At 31.5% G+C, this 20,756-nt stretch overlaps 1 protein-coding gene across 10 annotated transcripts in view; it reads left to right on the top strand.

Annotated features, from left to right (window-relative positions):
* Window positions 1-20,756, top strand: part of fdl (beta acetylhexosaminidase fused lobes) — an 88,224-nt gene that overhangs the window by 41,604 nt on the left and 25,864 nt on the right. For 4 of the 10 annotated variants that reach the window (XM_088038608.1, XM_088038616.1, XM_088038624.1 and 1 more), the window contains one exon: window positions 14,604-14,750. The exons of 4 other annotated variants lie outside the window; for them this stretch is intronic. Coding sequence is in view for 1 of the 6 variants with exons in the window: in XM_088038591.1 (XP_087894717.1) it covers window positions 15,147-15,230 (84 nt within the window). In the remaining 5 variants the exon portion in view is untranslated. Of the gene's footprint in view, window positions 1-14,603; window positions 14,751-15,093; window positions 15,231-20,756 lie in introns of those variants that run through there. 2 more of the 10 variants (XM_088038641.1, XM_088038591.1) reach the window with 2 other exon arrangements.

The raw sequence follows: 20,756 nt of genomic DNA, 5'->3' as shown, positions 1-20,756 counted from the left end.
GATCTACTCAAAACCGCCACATTAATTGAAAAATACTATACAGAGTGTGATGTATTGACAATTAATTTCGGTTATTTTAGACTAAAGTAAGTTCTTTATTTTAAATGGAACACCCAATCTTTTTATCATAGACCAACATAAAACTAAATTTTGTTAATGTCACCTTTTCAGACGAAAATTTTAGAAAAAGCAATATTTCAGTTTTAACTTTGCCTAATTTTCCAAGCATGTTTTGTTCACACAATTATCGAAATTCTAATTTTTTTAATCGCATTGTTGGTTTCGAAAAACTCCGAGGGATCATTATTATTTGAGCTACCTGTTTTCCATGCGTAGGTATTATCTTATCTGTTACCTTAATACTCTGATACTTTGTAGTCTAATCTCTAACTCTTCTGTTTATTAAAATAAAACTATTAGAAGGCTGATCAAATAAGCACAGTACCAACCCACCAATATAAAACAGACTGTTTCGTTACACTTTTATCGACATGTTAAAAATAAAAAGTTTAAAAAATTACAAAACACCATTAAAATTTTTATTAATTTATGGCTACGAGCACTAGTCTTAAATTCAAATTCAAATTATAAGAAAAAGTTATTATCTGTCGGTTGGAAAGAATGTTTGTAAATTATTATGTGTACTGAGATATACAGGGTCCACCCTTAAAATCGTCTTTAATTTTATTGATAAAATTTTAGAAATTTGCATACGCTCATAGTTGACAAATTGATAGAAGCTGACGTAAAAATTTGTTTTTATCACGGTTTGGTTGGCGTCGTGAGCGTATGCAAATTTTCAAAATTTTCTCTTTAAAAATAAAAACGATGTTGGGGGTGAACACAAGTGTTGGCGGACCCTGTACACATTATGTTTTCCTACATAGGTGTTATCATGTTTTAATCCTAGACGTAGATAAATTCTGGCATTTTCAAGGTTTTTGTGCAACATTAGCACACGCGACAATATAACAGCCATTAGGTATACTAAGAAAACATATTTTTCCGACGACCACTATGGATTGGCCGACAACTGTGTGTTTTTATATTGCACACAGGTTGACGCAGATCGGGCATTATCGGTATCTAACTTTCGGCGCAACGGCATAATTATTTTGTCTGCGGCTAGGTGCTCTGCCGAATGACATTTTAAGTTTTAGCTTGCCCAGAGATAACTTGACGTGTTTTTGCACCGTTATTAGCAAGTGGGAGAGCATCAAATATAAACTTTAATTAAAAAAATAAATATTAACTCTGCGATTTTTGTGATCGTCGGAAAAATATCGTGTACAACACGTGTTGAAAATTCGATTTCACACTCGTTTGCTTAAGCCACTCGCCTACGGCTCGTGTGAAATCTTACATTTTCAACACTTGTTATACAATATACTATTTTAGTCACTTTTGTTCCGGAGATATAAAAAAAACATGTCTACAGCAGCATTACCACGGAAATTTTTGTTTATTCAATTTTTCAGAAAACAGGCATGAGCTATTTTTTGTTTGATACTGGTAGCCTTTTCAGTCCATTTTTTATCGCACGAATTTGCCGTTGGAGTGGGGTAGGTCATGGGTTTGAAAATGTAATAAGTAAACAAATAAAAACTCTTGTTTACATGAGTATGACCCTTAAGATGCTGACACTCTCTCAACTCAATGGGTTATTTAGCATCAGTTTTCATTTGTTAATTTAGAACCTATTGGTGTGTCAGTACTAAACCAGTCCATTACTTACTAGTAATTTTTTATACACCGTGTTTCAAAATGATTTTTATGTAGTTGCCTTTTGGGCCGCTGGCAAGTTTTGTTTATTAAAATTTAACTCGAATCAAAAATCGTTTATTAACAGAGTTAACTTCCGAATACAGAATGATGAGAATACATTTTGGGTCCAGTATATATGGGTATAATAATCAAATATAACAAATATAGATAGTGGTGGAATGACTGAAGTCCACGGACAAAGGGCGTCCCATTATCTACACTAATGTATGGAATGACTGAAGTCCACGGACCAAGGGCGTCTCATTATCTACACTAATGTAACTGGCTTTGAACTAGTCTTGTCACTTTGGACTTCTGTCAATGGTGTCACTTGTCAAACGTTAAAATTGCCAATAGGGAAAGAATTAAACAACAAACAGCAAAATTAAGCAAAGGTTGAGTCAGTTTTATCCCTTCAGCGATCCAACCGTCCTCGATCACTGTCTAATAATTTTTTAAAGGTATTTTAAGGTAATGTAATCAACATTCCAATCATTATCTTCGTAAAGCAAAGTGCGGGAAAACAGAGGTGACTAGATGAAAGTCTTTTTGAAACACGGTGTTATAAAAAAAATACCATGATCTTGGTCACATTTAAAGGTGCATTTTATTTCTAGAAACAAATGTGGTATAGATTTTTACATAACAAATGCGGAAAGTGAAAATTTCGTAGGGGCGTGAATATACAGGGTGATTTTTTTAAAACGGTAGGCGTTGTAGAATTTTTCTTTATGAACCGATTTCAAAAATTTAAAAAACAAATTAAATGGTTTTTAATTTCCTATAAACTGATGATTTTAAAATATTTCTAAATGTCTTAGTATCTTTTGGGCGATACTCAACTTTCTTGTTTTAAATTGGCACCCATATTTTTTTTCATAATTTGGAAGATATTAATTTTCTTTATTCAGAAATGTATAATATGTTCTACTTTTACAAAAAATATTTAAAAAAAAATATCAAAAATTAAAAAAATTTAGGCAACAAAAGTTAATAAAATCTAGGTGCGTGGTATCAAATAACACAATATTGTTATTGTAATGTCAAAAAGCAGCAAATAACAGAAAAAACAAGTTTTCTTTCAACAAGATGGGGCTAACCTTACAATGCACAATGCACTTCTCGTAGGTGTTAATTGTGCAATGAAAAAAACGGGATGGCGTTTCAATAGTATTTTAATTAAATTAGGTAGATGTTTTATCTGATTTGTAATAATTTTTTATCTTTTGTTATTAATAATTTCACAAAAGATTGCCAGTTCTTTCTGTTATTTGCTGCTTTTTGACATGACAATAATGGTATTGTGTTATTTGACACCATGCACCTAGATTTTATTTTTATTGCTTATTATTTTTCAATTTTGATAATTTTTTAAAAATATTTTTTTGTAAAAGTAGAACATATTACACATTTCTGAATCAAGAAAATTAATATCTTCCAAATTATGAAAAAAAAATATGAGTGCCAATTTAAAATAAGAAAGTTGAGTATCGCTCAAAAGATACTAAAAGACATTTAGGAAAATTTTAAAATCATCAGTTTATAGTAAATTAAAAACCATTTAATTTGTTTTTAAAATTTTTGAAATCGGTTCATAAATAAAAATTCTACAACGTCTGCCGTTTTTAAAGTTGTACGGGACACTAAAAGAAACAATAAGTGGTCAATTTCAAGTCGTTTGCGACGTTGCTAAGGTAGCCGTGATGTGATTGGCGTTGCTACGTCGCAAACACCTTTAGCGACGTTGCTAAGATAGCTGTGATGTGATTGACGTTGCTACGTCGCAAACACCTTTAGCGACGTCGCTAAATAACTTGAAATTGACCCCTGAGGGGCCAATTTCAAGTCGTTTGCGACGTCGCTATTTAGCGACGTTGCTAAGGTAGCTGTGATGTGATTGACGTTGCTACGTCGCAAACACCTTTAGCGACGTCGCTAAATAACTTGAAATTGACTTGAATCTCTACAATAGTCGTTTTCTTGTTTATTCTAAATGTCATTTGCCCACGACCCCATATGAAAGTGACATATTTCACACAGATCTGTCAAAATTGACTTATGTCAAAAAAGAAGTTGAAAAAAAAGAAATTGACTTATGTCAAAAATTGGATGGATCCTTGTTTGTAATGAAAATCTTTGAAAAAACAAATGAAATCTTTAACTTTGTACACCCCTGCTGACCTTACTTTCGACAAGTTTCAATTTCTACACTTTCTAACGGTTTCTGTGTCAATGCATTGCAATAATTTTCAAAATATGGAAAAACAAACTACAATAGGCTTTTGTGGGTCGAAATTAATCATAAATCAGACTATAACCAGGGATGTCTAAAATTGTCTTTGATTTCATAGCTGAAGATGATTTTGTAACTTTTGGAAATGTTAACTTAGTTTTTGTTCTTGATCTTGCAAACTGGACCTGCTAGATGATTAATTTCAAAGAACGCCTGTTATTACCGTTTTATAAGATAAAATTAATTTCAACATTGATTAATGTGGCATAATTCTTATGAAACCATAGGATTCATTAACAAATTGAGTCCATTACCAACAATATTACAACAACGTTTCGTTTTAATTAGTAGAAATTGAAAATATGGAGTGCATAGTTTTGTCATGTTGCCTGGTATTTTTATTGAAAATTGGTTTGATTCCACTCTGAAAACAGAGAATGTGGAATTAAAAAAAATCTCAGTTTAGATGAGTATCAAGTTAGTTTTTTTCAAGGAAGCACTCGATGTTCTGTACAGCCTGTACAGGGTTCGGTCTCTTTTTTTAAACTGGTCTTTAATTTTAAAAATAATAGACAAATGCATATGCGTATAGTAGCTTTAAAATCTGACGCAAAATTTGTTTTTTATTGAACTAGTCCACTCTCTAGCAAAATTTCAAAAAAATAAGTGTCATTCTGTGGGTATAGAAAATTAGGTGAAAAATTTAATGATAAATACATATAGAAAAATAAATTACTAATATCCATTCACATAACATAAAAGTTACTAATGTTGGTGAAAACAAAACATCCTAAACGTGACAACAACTGAAATGGGCAGTTCACGTCTATAATGTCCGAAAGTCCAATTTCAAAGTTTCAAAATGGACTAGAATTTTACTTTGTGCAAGACAACTGAAAAAAATTGTTAATTTCAACATTAAAAGGTATCAACTGGAACCCCTTAGGTAACCCAAAACCAAATAAATGCCTCTGACATTAACAACTAACTTCAAAGTACAGTCTCATGGAGAGATCGATTTACGGAGATCGCCAAGTACACTGCTCTGATTTACCAAAAATCTAAAGTAATTTCATTTTTATGTTTTCTGAATGGATATTACAAAGTTCTCAATGCTAAATATTCTCAAATACTTTATTGACAGATCTCTTTGGGCTAGCAATAAAAAAAACATTTTTTTATTGAAACAGATGTTGAAAGAATATCAAATTGTTGTTATTACCACAATGAGAATGTCGATACTTTTCAACTGTCACTAGGTAAATCATTCTTATTACTCCTATCATTCACATGCATCCATAGTATTCTGAACACTTTCCTGTGGGATTTTCCCAAAGCCCTGAAGTGATGTGTGGTATTGGATCGATGATACTCTAATGTATTCACCTAGAATATTGCCACTGTATCTGGAACGTTAATATCCGGATGATGCTAAAAGTTTTTTTTACAAGATGTAAATGTAGAGAGAATTTTGACACTGAGGTAAAGTTGCGCTATTAGTGACAAACTATAATTTACCGAAAATCAATACAAATGTAATTAATTTTTTGGCCTCATGAATTGTAAACGTCAAATTAACATTCAATTGACATCTTCGGAAACATTATACATATTTACACACGCTGTGTGGTAAAAATTGCTCGTAAAAATCGTCTGCTCTTCAGATGCGTTTATAAATTAAAATCGCTTTACCATAATAAAGATGGTATTTACCTAAATTATTATTTCAATTAAGGCAATGTTTCTATTTTTAAAGTCATATTATAGTAAACACAAATGACATATACCTAGTAAACATTTTATGGCTTAAGTCAAACCACCCTTAGAAATAAAACTGGGTGTTGTAAACTGCAGCCGACAAATTTCTAGGTAGAAGGAAGACCGAAGGTTGAACAGGCCCGGATGCATTTCGTGCAACATTTCGATAAGTTTTTCCCAATGAACTTGTTATAAGTTTAAATAACGACAGTTCCGAATCAGATGATTGTTTGATTTAAATTTAAAAATGGTCAAGTGTGTGTATGTTATATATATATATGTTTGTTTATCATATTTGATTCAATTTTCTTTTAAATACGACCCTGTTTAAGTACCGACCGATCACGGCGTGTGCCTATTTTTATGGTCGCCAACCGCAAGGATTAGTACTGCCCGGTCCATTCATAATGTGGCCATAAAATTTACTAGGTATGTCATCTGGGTTTACTTTAAAACGTTTTTAAACAGCGCCATCTTGTGCACTTTTTGTGTACCAACTACAAAATTGGCAGAATTGACAGACGATGAAATTTATAAATGTCAGATGTGACAGTTCTCATGAATTTTGAAAAAAACAATTATTTAAATTAAAATTTTTCGGCCAATAAGTTTAACACAACTCTTGTGCGTTAACTATCTTACAGCGCGAAATCAGTTTGAAGCACGACGGCGCTGTAAAATGTAAAGGCGCGATTCCACTTGCTTGGTCTAGCCCAGACCAGACCAGACCAGACATCCAAGATTTGAAAGACGTTTTTATAATTCTTCAGCCCCTTTCTGTGTTTAAAACATAAGATAGAACATTAAGATGCAATTGCACCTCTGACTACGCAGAAAGGGACTGAAGAATTATAAAAACGTCTCTCAAAATCTTGGATGTCTGGTCTGGTCTGGGCTAGACCAAGCAAGTGGAATCGCTTAAGTTACCACACGCGACTGTAAATAACTATACCAGATTTCAGTTCTTAGCGAGGTCCAAAGGTCGAACCTGACCTGAAATTTGGGACTGTACCAAAAACTGTGTCGAGGAATGTACTTTATAGGGACATTTTTAAACACCAAAAGTTGCCGACGTGTATAACAGCATTTTGACAGGAACGTCATAATTGTAAACATTGATGAGACATTTACATTTCGCGTTGGAATAATATCAAAAACTGTTGAATTCTTCCGAAAATATGAAGTTATTGTCTTACAAATTGAGATGGTTTTTAAATAAGTGGTTTCTTTGTTGGTTATTAACAGTGAAGTAATAAAATCTCGCTGAGTTTTTTGAAACAGGAATGCTTACTCAATTAAAGGATTGAAGAATTTTGATATATTTTGATATAATCTTGCCCCAAATTGCCTTTGTATAAGTTTGGGGTACCTTTTTGTACATAGATTTTTGTACTGGACGTAACCTATCATTGCGAAGTCTTCAATGGTAGCTCACGCATCGGTCCGGTTAAAGAAATGGCCGGTATCTTACTTTTTAGTGTTTTAATACATACTTTCAACTTACAGTGCACTTTTTAAGAGCCAGAACAATTTAAAAATTTAAGTTTGTAGGTTAGTGTAAACAAATGTGTTTTGACAAATTAACGTATGACACGATATCCCCCTCTTCTTCAAAACATCCCAATTAGTACCAACTTTCATGCATTTTACTAACATAATACAATATACTGGTCACTCATGTATACTAGTTGACATTAAAATGGGGGCCTCGCTATGAATTGAAAAGAAGTATATATACTCATCCTTTTTCGTCTTTGACATAGTTTTGACATTTAGCGTCTAGTGACAAAGTAAATACCAACACGCATTTGATAACATTACACTTGATAAGTGCTAAATACATATAGCAATATAAAAATCATGTACAGTAATCTTGCCAAAACCTCATAGCTGAAACTCTCCCAATACGCCGTTGAACCGCATTACATTAGTAAATAACTACAGTGGAACCCCGTTATAACTAGAGAACAGAAGTACACTAAAGTAGGATTACACTACAAAGTAAATTGTCGGTATCTTAAAATTACCTTGCAATATCCGTCTCTCCCTATAGCGGGGTTCTACTGTATTTCAATTTTCATTCTTAATCTCCTCTTAATCGCAAATAGCAATTACCTCAATAGCTTCTACCAGAGTTTATCAGTGCTTGATGCGTCGATACATAGCTAATCAGAAACTCGTTACCTCTTCGGAATTACGTTGATGAGCAAAAATTTCTCAATAAGTGATTTTTTGATCTTATTTTATCTCGTTTTAAAATAATTCTCGACGTTCCTGTTAACTAGGATTGCGAAATAAAACTCTCTTAAATGCATCGGTGAGTTTCTCATTTCCTGATTTACAGTGGCATCGGAACGTTAATTAAAAATGCATGATCGTATTTTCTCAGTTCTAACCGCTCGACTTAAGTTTAATTGTAAATTTTCGTAATAACCTGTCAATAGTAGTTGGGAGATTTCATGTGGAAAACATGACTGTTACATCAATAATACAAGGGACGTTCTTAATCTTTGTGAAAGGAAATTTGTGTCACTGGGAATACATGCATGCACATTCTAAACTGTAAAGATGACGTTTCGCGATATTTGAGTTTGGAATAAAAGAAAATATTGTAATAGACCTGTGCAGCTTAATTATAACTGTAAAAAACAATGACCTTCTACTGCAAACATTTGATATTTACTGGAAGTCTGGAAATGTAAACGAAATGCCAATTCGTGTTGGCAGTTGAGTTTTTGTTAGAAGGATATTTTTTGAAATTTGGAGACTATTACTTACACTAATGACGATTTTTTGAAATTTTTTTGCTTCTTAACATTGCATCTTCAACGTGATTTTGGCAAAAAAAAGATTTTTTTTTCGCCACTACTGGCTATTTTGCAACAAGTGATGGAATATATTGAATCACCGTGGTTCTGTAACTTAAAACCCTCACAGAATGTCAATATTCGCTCGATATTTTGTAATAGTCATAAGAAGTGTGATTTTTCCTCAAATGTTATGTAAGTGACGTTTAATACTTATATCGTATGATCATTATTGTTTGTAATCGAGTCAGCCTTGTAAATTAATTTGTAGGTAAGTATGTCTTCGATAGATTCGTACAGACAGTGGTCAAATGGTTATCAACTGCAATGCCAAATGTGGGCAAATGGTGAATCGACTTTGAGGGTTTCTTCCATCTGTGTCTCACACTTTAGATGACTTCCGGAATCTTTTTGATATTTCCTTGCCGCTTGATTTATCTTTTTTTTACAGTTTTGGTTGATAAGATGACAGATCGCTAGTATGAATTGTCGATAAACGGATTGATTTTCATAAATGACTCGATTACAAACAATAATGATCACACGATACATAATATAAATAAACAGAGTATGTTATGTGACAAGTTTTATAAACGTTTTTTTAGTCACGAGTAGGGGAGAGCGGGGTAATACCACGCACTTAAGCAAAAATCTTCTGAAAAACCTATAATATCGAAAATATAAGATTTCAGACAAACAATAATTGTAACATTGGACTACGTGATAATGTAAAAGTTTTTGAAAAATCTTAAGTTCATTTTTGTCAAAAAATTAAAATTTTGAGAAGTGTATTGCGTGAAATGACCTATTATATGGGGTAATTTCACGCATGTCAAACAATAATGTCTACCAAGTTCTTTCTTTAAAAAAATGAGGATAAATTCTAAAACTAAGTATTTATTAATGAAGTTTTTTCGATGTCGATCGTTTTGTGATGTTATTGTTACGTTCTCTTCTGAGAATAGGGGCAATTAACAGACTCTGCAGACGAACATCTAGCTATTGGTTCTAGTAATGCTGCTACTGCTTATACTTTTAGAGCTTTCACATTTGTGCGTGATACAACGTGTTTATAAATGTTTCTAGCATCAAGGGTGGCTATGAAATGTCAAAGAAATTTGCCGCTCATTACAAATGTGGGTTTCGATTTGTCAACTGACATTTGTAGTTAACCTCAAACATGAAGCAAAGTAAGATTTGAGAAATAAACTGTGTAGTTGTGGTTTAAAACCTGAAAATTGAAAACTTGGACACAAAACCATTGAAGTAAGTAACATTATAAATAATTTTCCTGATAGTTATATTCACCATGAAAACTAAGCGGCAAAATAGTGTACGACAGGAATTCCAAAGCCACGCTTGATGCTAGAAACATTTATAAACATCTTTTATTACCCCATTTGGAGCTTCTGTTTCTTTTTTGAACACAATTTGGACATAGTCGATGCAATAAGGCACAGTCGTAAGACACTATAGTATAACTACTTACACTTGAAATACATGCAGAATTAATTTTCTAACATAGCTTTTTGAAAATCTGACTCTTAAAACTTAGAACGCACATTAGCAAAACGCATTATTTGATCACTATTAAAAAACGGCTGCGTGGCATTACCCCGCTCTCCCCTACATTTAGGCACGAGCGGAGCGAGTGTTTAAAGAACGAATATCCAGAGTAGTTTATAAACGTGTTACATACTATGTTTTTTCTAAGACCTCAAATTGCTACCATAATAAATATTTAAACTAAAATATCAAATACCAACTTCATTAAAATTTAAAAAAAAATTGTAATTAAAGCTTTATTATCTTGCATTTTGAATGCCAAAAACCGATCCGCAACTACCGAAATCACAATTCAATTTCCAACCAATTGTCAATTTCATCTGTGGCATCTAATTTATGTACTTGATTATTTAACCATTGAAAACGTTTGGTCTAGTATTAAGTAAAAATACAAGATTTAACTCTAATTTTGTATTCTAATTTTTCTAATAATTATTCATTAATATTATAGGTGCAAGTGCAAATTCTTTCCAAGTTTCTGTTATTAACTGTGTCATTCGAATTGAAGTTCACGGCCCTAGAGCTATCGTTACTAATAGTAAAACGATGATCAAATTAGTTGCTGTTGCTTGGATTATTTAGAATTTTTTTTTGCTAATTTTCCTTTTGTTCACTAACGACGACTGTTCTTGAGCGCCAACCTCCGTGTTTCTTTTAGGGTGACAATATCTGTGATGGTGTGACAGTGCCCTGTATCCTCATGAACATTGGGGAGTTTTATAAATGAAGCCATCTCTTTTGTCGCGCTTCCGATTTTGCAAATCTTCATAACCATCCCAAATCTTCTATTTCTTCTATTTTAGTGTTTTATAAAAAAATTGCTTCCTTAAAATTTTTCGGGTCGTTGAGACACATATTCCTGTACCACAGAGTGTCCCAGAATGCTCGCATTTTTTTTACCGGGACGATTTTTTTGTTTGACGATTTTTATTTTTGAATTCAGCTTCTCTAATGGTGTCGGCACCTTTTTTTTTCTCTGGGTCACGAGTTTTAGGACATCTCTATAATGTACTATTGTCATTCCAAAAAACACCAATTCGCAATCTAAGGACGTTTTGGGTGTCGCAGAGCGTCTGGGTACCATAGGCAATATGAAGCGGCAGAATTTACCCTCATCTGCCAAACAACTGAAGTGCTGTGTATCCTCGCAATGAAGAAGTTCGTCTCATTCAAAGTATGCTCAACGGAGTAACTGAGTATAATAAAAATCATTGATAACTAAGATATTTGGTGTAATTAAGCTTTTTTTTCCTGAAGTAGGATATAATACAATACCTATGTACCTCCTTTCGCTAATTAAAATTCAACATCGGATTTTCTCAAGAGATTGAATGTGTAATGTGAAGACTGAGCCTAAACAATACCACCGTATACGGTTTTGATCTTACACTTTTTAGGGCATAAATACCTAACAGGTGTTCAAAAAACAGCTTTTGTGAATAATCTCAGAACAAAAACTAAACATACTTTCTGAATCATGTCGAGTGTAATTGCAATTGCACACAAATAGCAATTTGTAATCAATTACCTGCACTACAAATTACCATCCTGTAAATCGATTTCTATGAAAAACACAGAATACATTATAAAATGGTAAAAATGTTGGCAGTGTAATTCCTTTAATAAGTAATAATTACTACTCCAGAAATAGATTTTCGAGTAACTGATCCGCCATTAAACGTTGTTAGTCAGAATCATTAAGCTGTAACAAAATATGAATTTCAATTTAACTTTGACTTAAAAATTCCTAAATTAACATCATTACGCCGATTTCTAAACGGTACTGGTTTCTAATGAGATAAATTACGTCGTTATAATTTAGTCAAATTGTATTCAAGGTACAGTTTTAAAATAAGCGTACAAATATGTGTCACACAAACCTCCTTTGATTTGGAGACATATGGTCGTTTTTTCTAATCTAGTCTTAAAATAAGTACGGAAACTGTTGCATTTTTTTTCGATGAATTTAAATTAAAAATTATAGTATTGAACGCTGTTAGTTTTCTTACCTACGCGTAAAAATGAATTGTTGTCTAGATTTATTAGAAACTTTTTTGTCATCTGTAAAAATTTTAAATGGCGAATTATTTATAGAGACCAAAGAAAACCGCCATAAATATGATCAATACCCGAAAATCCGTACTCGCAAGTATACAGTCAAACCAAAAAGGGTGTTTATACTGCATTCTCTCTAATTTTTCTATATACAGATTTTATTTTTAGAATTTTTATTTCAGTTCTGCTAAAATTCTTTAGACATCTTCGCATTCTCCAGATGTTCTTCATATGTACATATTTTCCTCAGATTCTGCCTAGATAATTCAGATTCCATATAATTTGTTTATATGTAGATTCTCTGAATTCTCTTTGGATTCTTTGATTTTCTTCAAATTCTGTTTAATTTTTTGTAGTTTATTTAGATTTTCTTTTGATCCTTTTTGGTCTTTTTAGAGTCTTCATTTCTCATATTCATAAATTTTTAGATTTTCTTTTGTTTTTAGATTTTGCGCTTTAAATCTTCTCTAGATTTACAAAAAATAAACTGCTTTCTCACACACCAAACTTTGTTAAACAATGCTGACGGGCATTTCGGCAGCAAAGCTACTAGCATCAGAGCAATGAAAAAAAAACAGTTTAATCTGTGTGTTTGTTTGGTAGGTGGGAAAAAAAGTACCTACATTTTTAGTGTTGTGAACACCAAGTACCAATCTTAAGAAAATTTTAAAAAATTCTTTCTCTAGATTCTCTTTAGAATGTAGATTCTTCTTTAGTTTTTTTTTTTTTAATTTACCTTATTAGAGTCTATATTTTTTATCTGCTTATATTTTTCTGGGACTTTTTAAGCTTATTTAATTACTTTTCCAGAATACAAAGTTTTATTTTCATAATTTTCTAATTTTGTAAGCTAAATAAATAAAGCATCAAAAAATTAAAAACCATCACATAATTCCCTCAAAAGTAGTAAGAATATTTCTGAATCCTGACCTGAATCTACTCAAAATTTTGTAGACTTTTGTAGGCTATGCATGTATTGATAAAACAACAGTTATTTCTTGAATATAATATTATTGATAAATGTTAGTAACACTTTTTGCTTCTGAGCAATTAAAAAACGGTCGGTCTTAATTTTAACTATAAGGTGTTTATAAATGTTTCTAGCATCAAAGATGGCTCTGGAATTCCTGTCACGCATTACTTTGCCGCTTTGTTTTCATAGCGAATATAACTATCCTGAAAATCCAAGGACGTTGCAGTTACGGTTTTGTGTCCAAGTTTATGATTTTTAGGTTTCAAACCATAACTAGGACAGTTTTTTTTTCAAAACTTACTTTGCTCCATGATTGAGGTTAACTACAAATGTCAGTTGAAAAATTTAAACCCACATTTGTAATAAGCGGATAATTTCTTAGACATTTTATAGCTACCCTTGATGCTAGAAACATTTATAAACACCTTGTCGAAAGATAAATATGGTACCATCTTACGCGAAATATGATGACGAATATTTTTGATCATTTTATATTTTTTCATACGGCTGCTTCGTATGAATAATTTCTTCTTAATTTTTTTCCGCTACATATGCTGATTTACATGAATTGTTATTATGTATGTTAGTTTCACGTTAAAATGGAATTTCTTCGGACGAATCTTCATGATAATAATTAATTTATTTGGACCAAGGCATAATAATAGAATAATTTTAAATAATTTTTATTGATCTTTGTTTAACTTAGAAACGTTGTTAAACAGACTCTGAAAATAGTCATCTAAGTAAGTTGATTCTATAAAAAGTCTGTGAATTTAGAACTATCAAGGCCTTCAGACCTACTTATTTCTCAATTCCTAGTTTTAATTGGTGTTTTATACACTTGTCTTTTTGTTATAAAGGGTGTAATTGAAATACATATAAAAAATCAAAATATAGAATAATAGAAACAAATCATATAATATATAAAAAAATGTCTTTCTTAATAATTATTCCCTGCAGACGTAAGCTCTATATTTATGTACAATTCGCTTCAGTTTCTCAATTTATCGCCGTTCTTCATTTTTTTAAATCGTACTCTAATCGCCTAATCGGTGGTGTTTCAGTTTAAATATTTGATGTGCTGTATTTCAATTAGACCTATTACATTACATTATTGCCTATCTAAACATTTACGTCCTTGACGATAGCAAATTTAGTTACCTAACTAGTAAATAAGGTCAAGAAACTGGATCATGAGAATTTCATTACAAAAATCCCTTTTCAAAAAAGATAAGCTAAATAAATTTGCTTGCCCTTGTGTCTTTTTCCGTTCTTATTTTTCGATCGCACTTGTGGAGATTGCACATTGTTCTAAAGTGTAGGTATCTCAATAAAGCACCCAGAAGCACTATAACTCTTAATTCAAACATATCCGGTTTCGGGAGCCTGCAGTTTGACGGCGGCTTCATAACTGGGCAAATCAGCTTCATCCTCGTCTTTGTTCCAGTCTGATCCTTTATGCATTGGAACGACCATGTCGTACGCGGGTGGCGGCCGAGGTGTTGGTGGCCGATGATGGGTCTCAGTGAATTCTTCGGAACTGAAACACTGGAAACAGAAGCTTAAAGTAAAGTTACCGACAATTTTGGATGTTGTGAGTTTATTTTCGTTCTCATTGGTCAAGGAAACACTCAGATCAGATTAGATTTTTCCTATAAAATGATCTCATTGAAAGAACAAGCATTTTGAGCTTCCGACAGGTGGGAAAGTGATTTAATAAAGTACCACTTTCAAATCTTAAAAACCCAGAAATGTCAAGATTGCTAATAAATAAATGTGCAATATTACTTAACGGTAAGATTAAAATTCAAGTTAACATAAATGCAAATGATTGGTGTTATTGGAATTAGCAACTTCCGCTTTTGGTAGAACGTGACCGCTGTATTTCCGCAAACAAATGAGGTTTGCTTTCGATAATACTTACACTTTGTGCTTCGACAGTGTATATTTCCATTGATAATCCTCCGGGTTCCCTCCAGTACGGAGGTAAATGCGTTTTTCTTTGTGTCTTGTGACAGCAATAGCAAAAAATGAAGACCACGAGAATAATTCCGCTGATCATGGCCCTGTAAAGGTAAAATTATATCTGTTATTTTACCACTGATATTTTAATTATTATTAATAATATACGACTACTTTCATTAGTAGAAACTTATCTAAGTAAATCGTCTGGGAAATGGTAGAATTCCTAAAGGAGAAAGATTTCTCTCCGTCAAGCATAAAGTCGAAACAAGTAGTATTCGTTTCATTAGTTACACAGAGAGAAAATCTCCAGAAAAACTTTTTTTTTTCAGCTGAGTGTACATTAAAGTAAACACAATCGGACATATTTTCAGCTGAATTGAATTCATATACTATACTATCTGCAGGGTGATTTTTAAAAAACAAATTAAATGGTTTTTAATTTATTATAAACTGATGATTTTAAAACTTTTTTAAATGGCTTATAGTATCTTTTGGGCGATACTCAACTTTCTTATTTTCAATTGGCACCCATATTTTTTTTTCATAATTTGGAAGATATTAATTTTCTTGATTCAGAAATGTGTAATATGTTCTAACTTTAACAAAAAATATTTTTAAAAAAATTATTAAAATTGGAAAAAATAAACAATAAAATTTAATAAAATCTAGGTGCATGGTGTCAAATAAAAGAATGCTTTGATTGTAATGTCAGAAAACAGCAAATAACAGAAAGGATTGGCAATCTTTTTTTGAAATTATTAATAACAAAAGACAATAATAATTACAAATCAGAAAAAACATCTACCTAATTTAATTAAAATACTGTTGAAACGCCATCCCGTTTTTTTCATTGCACAATTGACACCTACGAGAGGGTGTGCCCCATCTTGTTGAAAGAAAACTTGTTCTTTCTGTTTTTTGCTGTTTTTTGACATACATTAACAGTATTGTGTTATTTAACACCACGCACCTAGATTTTATTAACTTTTATTGCCCAATTTTTTTCATTTTTGATATTTTTTTTTAAATAATTTTTCTAAAGTAGAACATATTACACATTTCTGAATCAAGAAAATTAATATCTTCCAAATTATGAAAAAAAATATGGGTGCCAATTGAAAATAAGAAAGTTGAGTATCGCCCAAAAGATACCTAGACATTTAGAAAAAAAAAATCATCAGTTTACAGTAAATTAAAAACCATTTAATTTGTTTTTTAAATTTTTGAAATCGGTTCATAAATAAAAATTCTACAACGCCTGCCGTTTTTTAAAAATCGCCCTGTATAAGGCTAATGCATAAACATGATTATGATCAATTCGCAACAAACTGCAAACAAAAATTCCCTTCACGACGGATTTTTGGTAAATTTATGTTAATTTAAATGCACTGAACTTAAGAATCAACAAACACAACCCATAATTTTTTTATAATGAATTACTACAAAAAGCTAACTTATACAGGGTGTTATTTTAGTAATCTGCTTAACATAGAATAACTGCTTAACATCAAATACAGGATACTGTTACAAACAGGAAAATTCACTATATACAGAGTCCGGCAACATTGTGTCCACCCTCAAAATCGTCTTTAATTTTAAGGCTCCGTCCTACCCCGGCCGAAGTGCATAGGAAATAGCACAAAACGCCATTACTTTTTACGGCCACAAATTAGGAGTTGGAATTTTGATTTTTTTTGTACGTGTAGATAATATCAAAATGTACACGGGAAACTCTTTGATTTTCAAAAATTTCTTATAAATTTATTTAAAAAAAATAAAAACTGAAAAAACGCCATGTCGTTTTACGGGCACAGTTTTAGGAATTTTTGCTTGAACTACGACTCGATAGATGAGGGATTTTATTCTACATCCGGGAAACTCCTTGTTTTTTTCCCCACATGAATAGTTTCTTTAGAAAAAAATAAAATGTAATGTAAAAATGATCCCCAATTTTCAAAAAGTCGGCAACCAACACTTCAATGTTGCCATGATTTACAGCCCCTCACAACAGGGGGTCTCTAATCCTAATCACGGTTTGACGACTACAACTCGGCGGAACGGCGATTGACCATTGGGACCCCAACTTTATACCTACTTTCTACCAAGAATTGAAGACTGCCGCATCTGAATATAATAACATTTTATCCCTCATGCAAGATTTCTAAAAATAAATTTTAAGACATTTTGTCGACATTTTAATAATTAGATTAACGATTGCAAATGATTTTCAATCGATAATATAATTAAAAAGTCACTGTTCAGAACCTTTTTTTTTCTCAGTTGAGTGTAGTATTTTGAGTTTAGATTTAGTGCAATCAAACTCATATTTGTTGACAAAAAAATCGCTTTTGACTCTTGAAGTAGACCTCAATTAATAACTTGCATTACAACATTGCATTTAAACAGTCTATTCTATATAGGACAACGGATTAATTGCATTTCATACATTGATAGTTATGCATTTTATTGCATATTTGGCCATTTGGTCCTTTGCCGCAGGCAGGGTGGAATGTTTTCTCAAGTAGCCATAAGACCAAAAAGGTCAGCACCGAGTTGTCTCTCATACATGACCGTCAGGTTAAAATAAAAAAAATTAGACGATTGAAAGCTTTTTAGCGCTCTCGTAACTATTTGATTTTTAGATACCAGCATAGCTCTATATTGTTACTTCTGTATTTTGGCAATTTCTCCAACTTTGTTAAAATAATTACCCAAAGCATGATTTTACATTTTCAATGATTCCTTTATACATATCTCAAATTGTGCTACTGTAGCAACTTTTTAAACTTTTCCAAAACGATGAAAACATTCATTGAGATGGACATTTGTTCTCAATTTGTGAAATATTTAGTTATGTCAAGATATGTATTTTTTTAATTTTTCGTGATGCGTATAAATGTAAGTTTTTTGACGTCCACGTATAAAAAGTAAAAACAAATTAGTGTTAAAATTTAATACACCAGTATTACTTAGAATCCTTCTAGATCGATGGATATCTTTCATAATTTTGAAACTCACATTAATATAAGTAGCTGATGGCAAAAGTATAACTACACAAATTTTAATAGCTATTTGTGTATTAAGAGCGTAAAAATTTACATTGCCGATTGAAAGAGACAAAAAGTCTAAAACGGTAATTTGAATTTGCGCTCGAAATACACACAATATTTTTTCTACAATCTTGCATTTTCCGCGATTAAAAACAACTTCTATGTTGCCATGGTAAAAATACCTTTGGCATAAGCGATTTATCGAAAACAAAATCGTGATCAAGTGTTTTTTCAATTTTATAAAAAAAATTGTAGCTCTAGAACATATTCTTTACCTACCTGTAATATTTTGCGTTATTCGGAAGTATAGTAGAACGCTTTTACCATGGCGTACCTGACTTTTAGAGTCGAATATTATCTTATTGCACTCATAATGTGAAGGGTGTAAACAGGTTATTGTGTCCGAAAATTAAAATTTACGACATCTTCAAGTAGGTAGAAAAAGGTTTACCCGTGCCTCTTCCAGGTATGAGCTCGAGATGATTATTATTGATCTCTTCAATGTTTTCTTTTAAAAACATTATTAAATTTTTAATTTTTGTTTATTAATTTGAAAAAACCGAGAGACATCAATTTTTCAAACTTCTTCATTGGATTGATCTAACCAAGGTTGCCATGAAATAGGTTGTAAAGAAAACAAAGTGAACAAAATTCGCCAAACAGTTAACATCAAAATGATTTTTCTTACTTACCGGTCATCTTTATACATATTACCACTCCAAATAGATTAGTTTTAGTTTAACGACATTTTAATGTTCGACTTAAAGTCCCCACTTTTTCTAAAAATTAAGGAATTAAGAACAAATAGTTAAACAGACTTCTTACAAAAGATTCTGGAAAATACCTATTTGTGGAATAATTAAACAGCAAAATTGGATTGCGATAGAAATCTAATTTTGCGTATGTCAAATACGAGTGCAAATGGTACCGTTCTGGGAAAAAATAATGAGAAAGAAACGAATGTTTATAATTTATTTCGCAAATTCAGAAACATATTGTTGATATTAAATTTTGAATTACTATAGCGAAATTAAAATTTTGCATATCAAATTGATGGATGTTTAAAAATTGTAAACTGTCTTTATAACCTTAAAATTTATAAACGGCACAGCAAGCGTCAAAAATTTATTTTGTATGTCAGTCACAATGACAATAAAGGTTGATTTACATTGCCATGTCAAAAAGTGATTCGAAAATTCTTTATAGTTATGTAAAATACATGTTCCAACATTAAAATGATGCTAATTTTTTCGTTCTCATTGTAAAATTTTTTTAACTTGTTTAAAATTTAAATTAATAAACAAAAATTAAAAGCTTATCAACGTCATTAAATAAAACACGGTAAAGGGATCAACAATCATCTTGAGCCCCCGCGCTAATACCTAGAAGAGGCACGGGTCCACATTTTTCTACCTACTTGAAGATGTCGTAAATTTGAATTTTCGGACACAATAGCCTGTTTACACCCTCCACATTATGAGTGCAATAAGATAATATTCGACTCTAAAAGTCAGGTACGCCATGGTAAAAGCTGCCTACTATACCCAAATATCCATTTTAAAATTTGGTAGAATTGATTTTATTAAATACCCGTGGATTCGTTGAAACACAAGAAACGACAAGATGAACTAATATCTAAATCTAATTTATTTAAATTTATTATCAATTAAAACACTGCGTGACAAAGTTTTAGTAGCCAAAAAACTGTTATGTTCTATAGGTAGCCCACCTTTTGATAAAACATACCTATGCCGGTAACCGCAAGTCACCACCAAATTTTATATTTAATTTTAAAAGTAAAATTTTATAACTTTGTAAGTTTTAAACATTTTTGTTTCCAAAATAAAAGTCTGTACATTGTCAAATACAATCAATTTAAAATTATTGTAAAAAATCGAATTTTGTAATAAAAAGTAAAAAAATTGTATCAAAGTTGGCGGCTAAACAAGTTATGATTTGCATATAATTTTTTTTAATTTTAGTTCTTTTTATGTGTATTTTAAATATTGATAACCATACATACATTAAAATCATAAGTAAAATAGAAAAAGAATCTCTTTTCTATGATTTTTTCAACTACTTATGTTAAAAATTGTGAAGGTTTTGAGGTAAGAATGTTCTTTGGGTATGTACTTTGTTTGGATTACATAACACATTCTAAATTAATTTGAATTTGTCGCACACTGTAATTTTGAAAATAAAATTGTGATGGTACACATTTTTAACGAAACATTTTTTACTTGAAATATAAAGTTTATTAGATGATGCCATCATTTATTATTTCTCTTTATTATTCATTTATTATTTTCGAGGGACATAATATTTCGAAATCGGGAAAACGTTCGAAACAAACTCCAAAGCAAGGCAAATTCATGTGCCTGGTTTATTGCTGAACTGTGGTAGAAAATATGCTAATTTTACAGACGATTTTCACCCTTATGGATGATTGGCATGTGTCAAATGGTTAGTATGTTGGGTTGCATATTTTTTAAAACACGAATTTTAGTTGAGGGGTAGAACAGCCTTAAAGATTAAATTTTGAAAATTTGCATACGCTCAAAGTTGACAAAGTTCTAGAAGCTGAC

This window comes from Gnatocerus cornutus, chromosome 1, assembly GCF_029298725.1.
Source record: "Gnatocerus cornutus isolate USDA-ARS CGAHR chromosome 1, icGnaCorn1.1, whole genome shotgun sequence".
Classification (NCBI taxonomy): domain Eukaryota; kingdom Metazoa; phylum Arthropoda; class Insecta; order Coleoptera; family Tenebrionidae; genus Gnatocerus; species Gnatocerus cornutus.
Note: the sequence above shows the minus strand (reverse complement) of the source record. Positions and strands in the feature narration are given on the sequence as shown.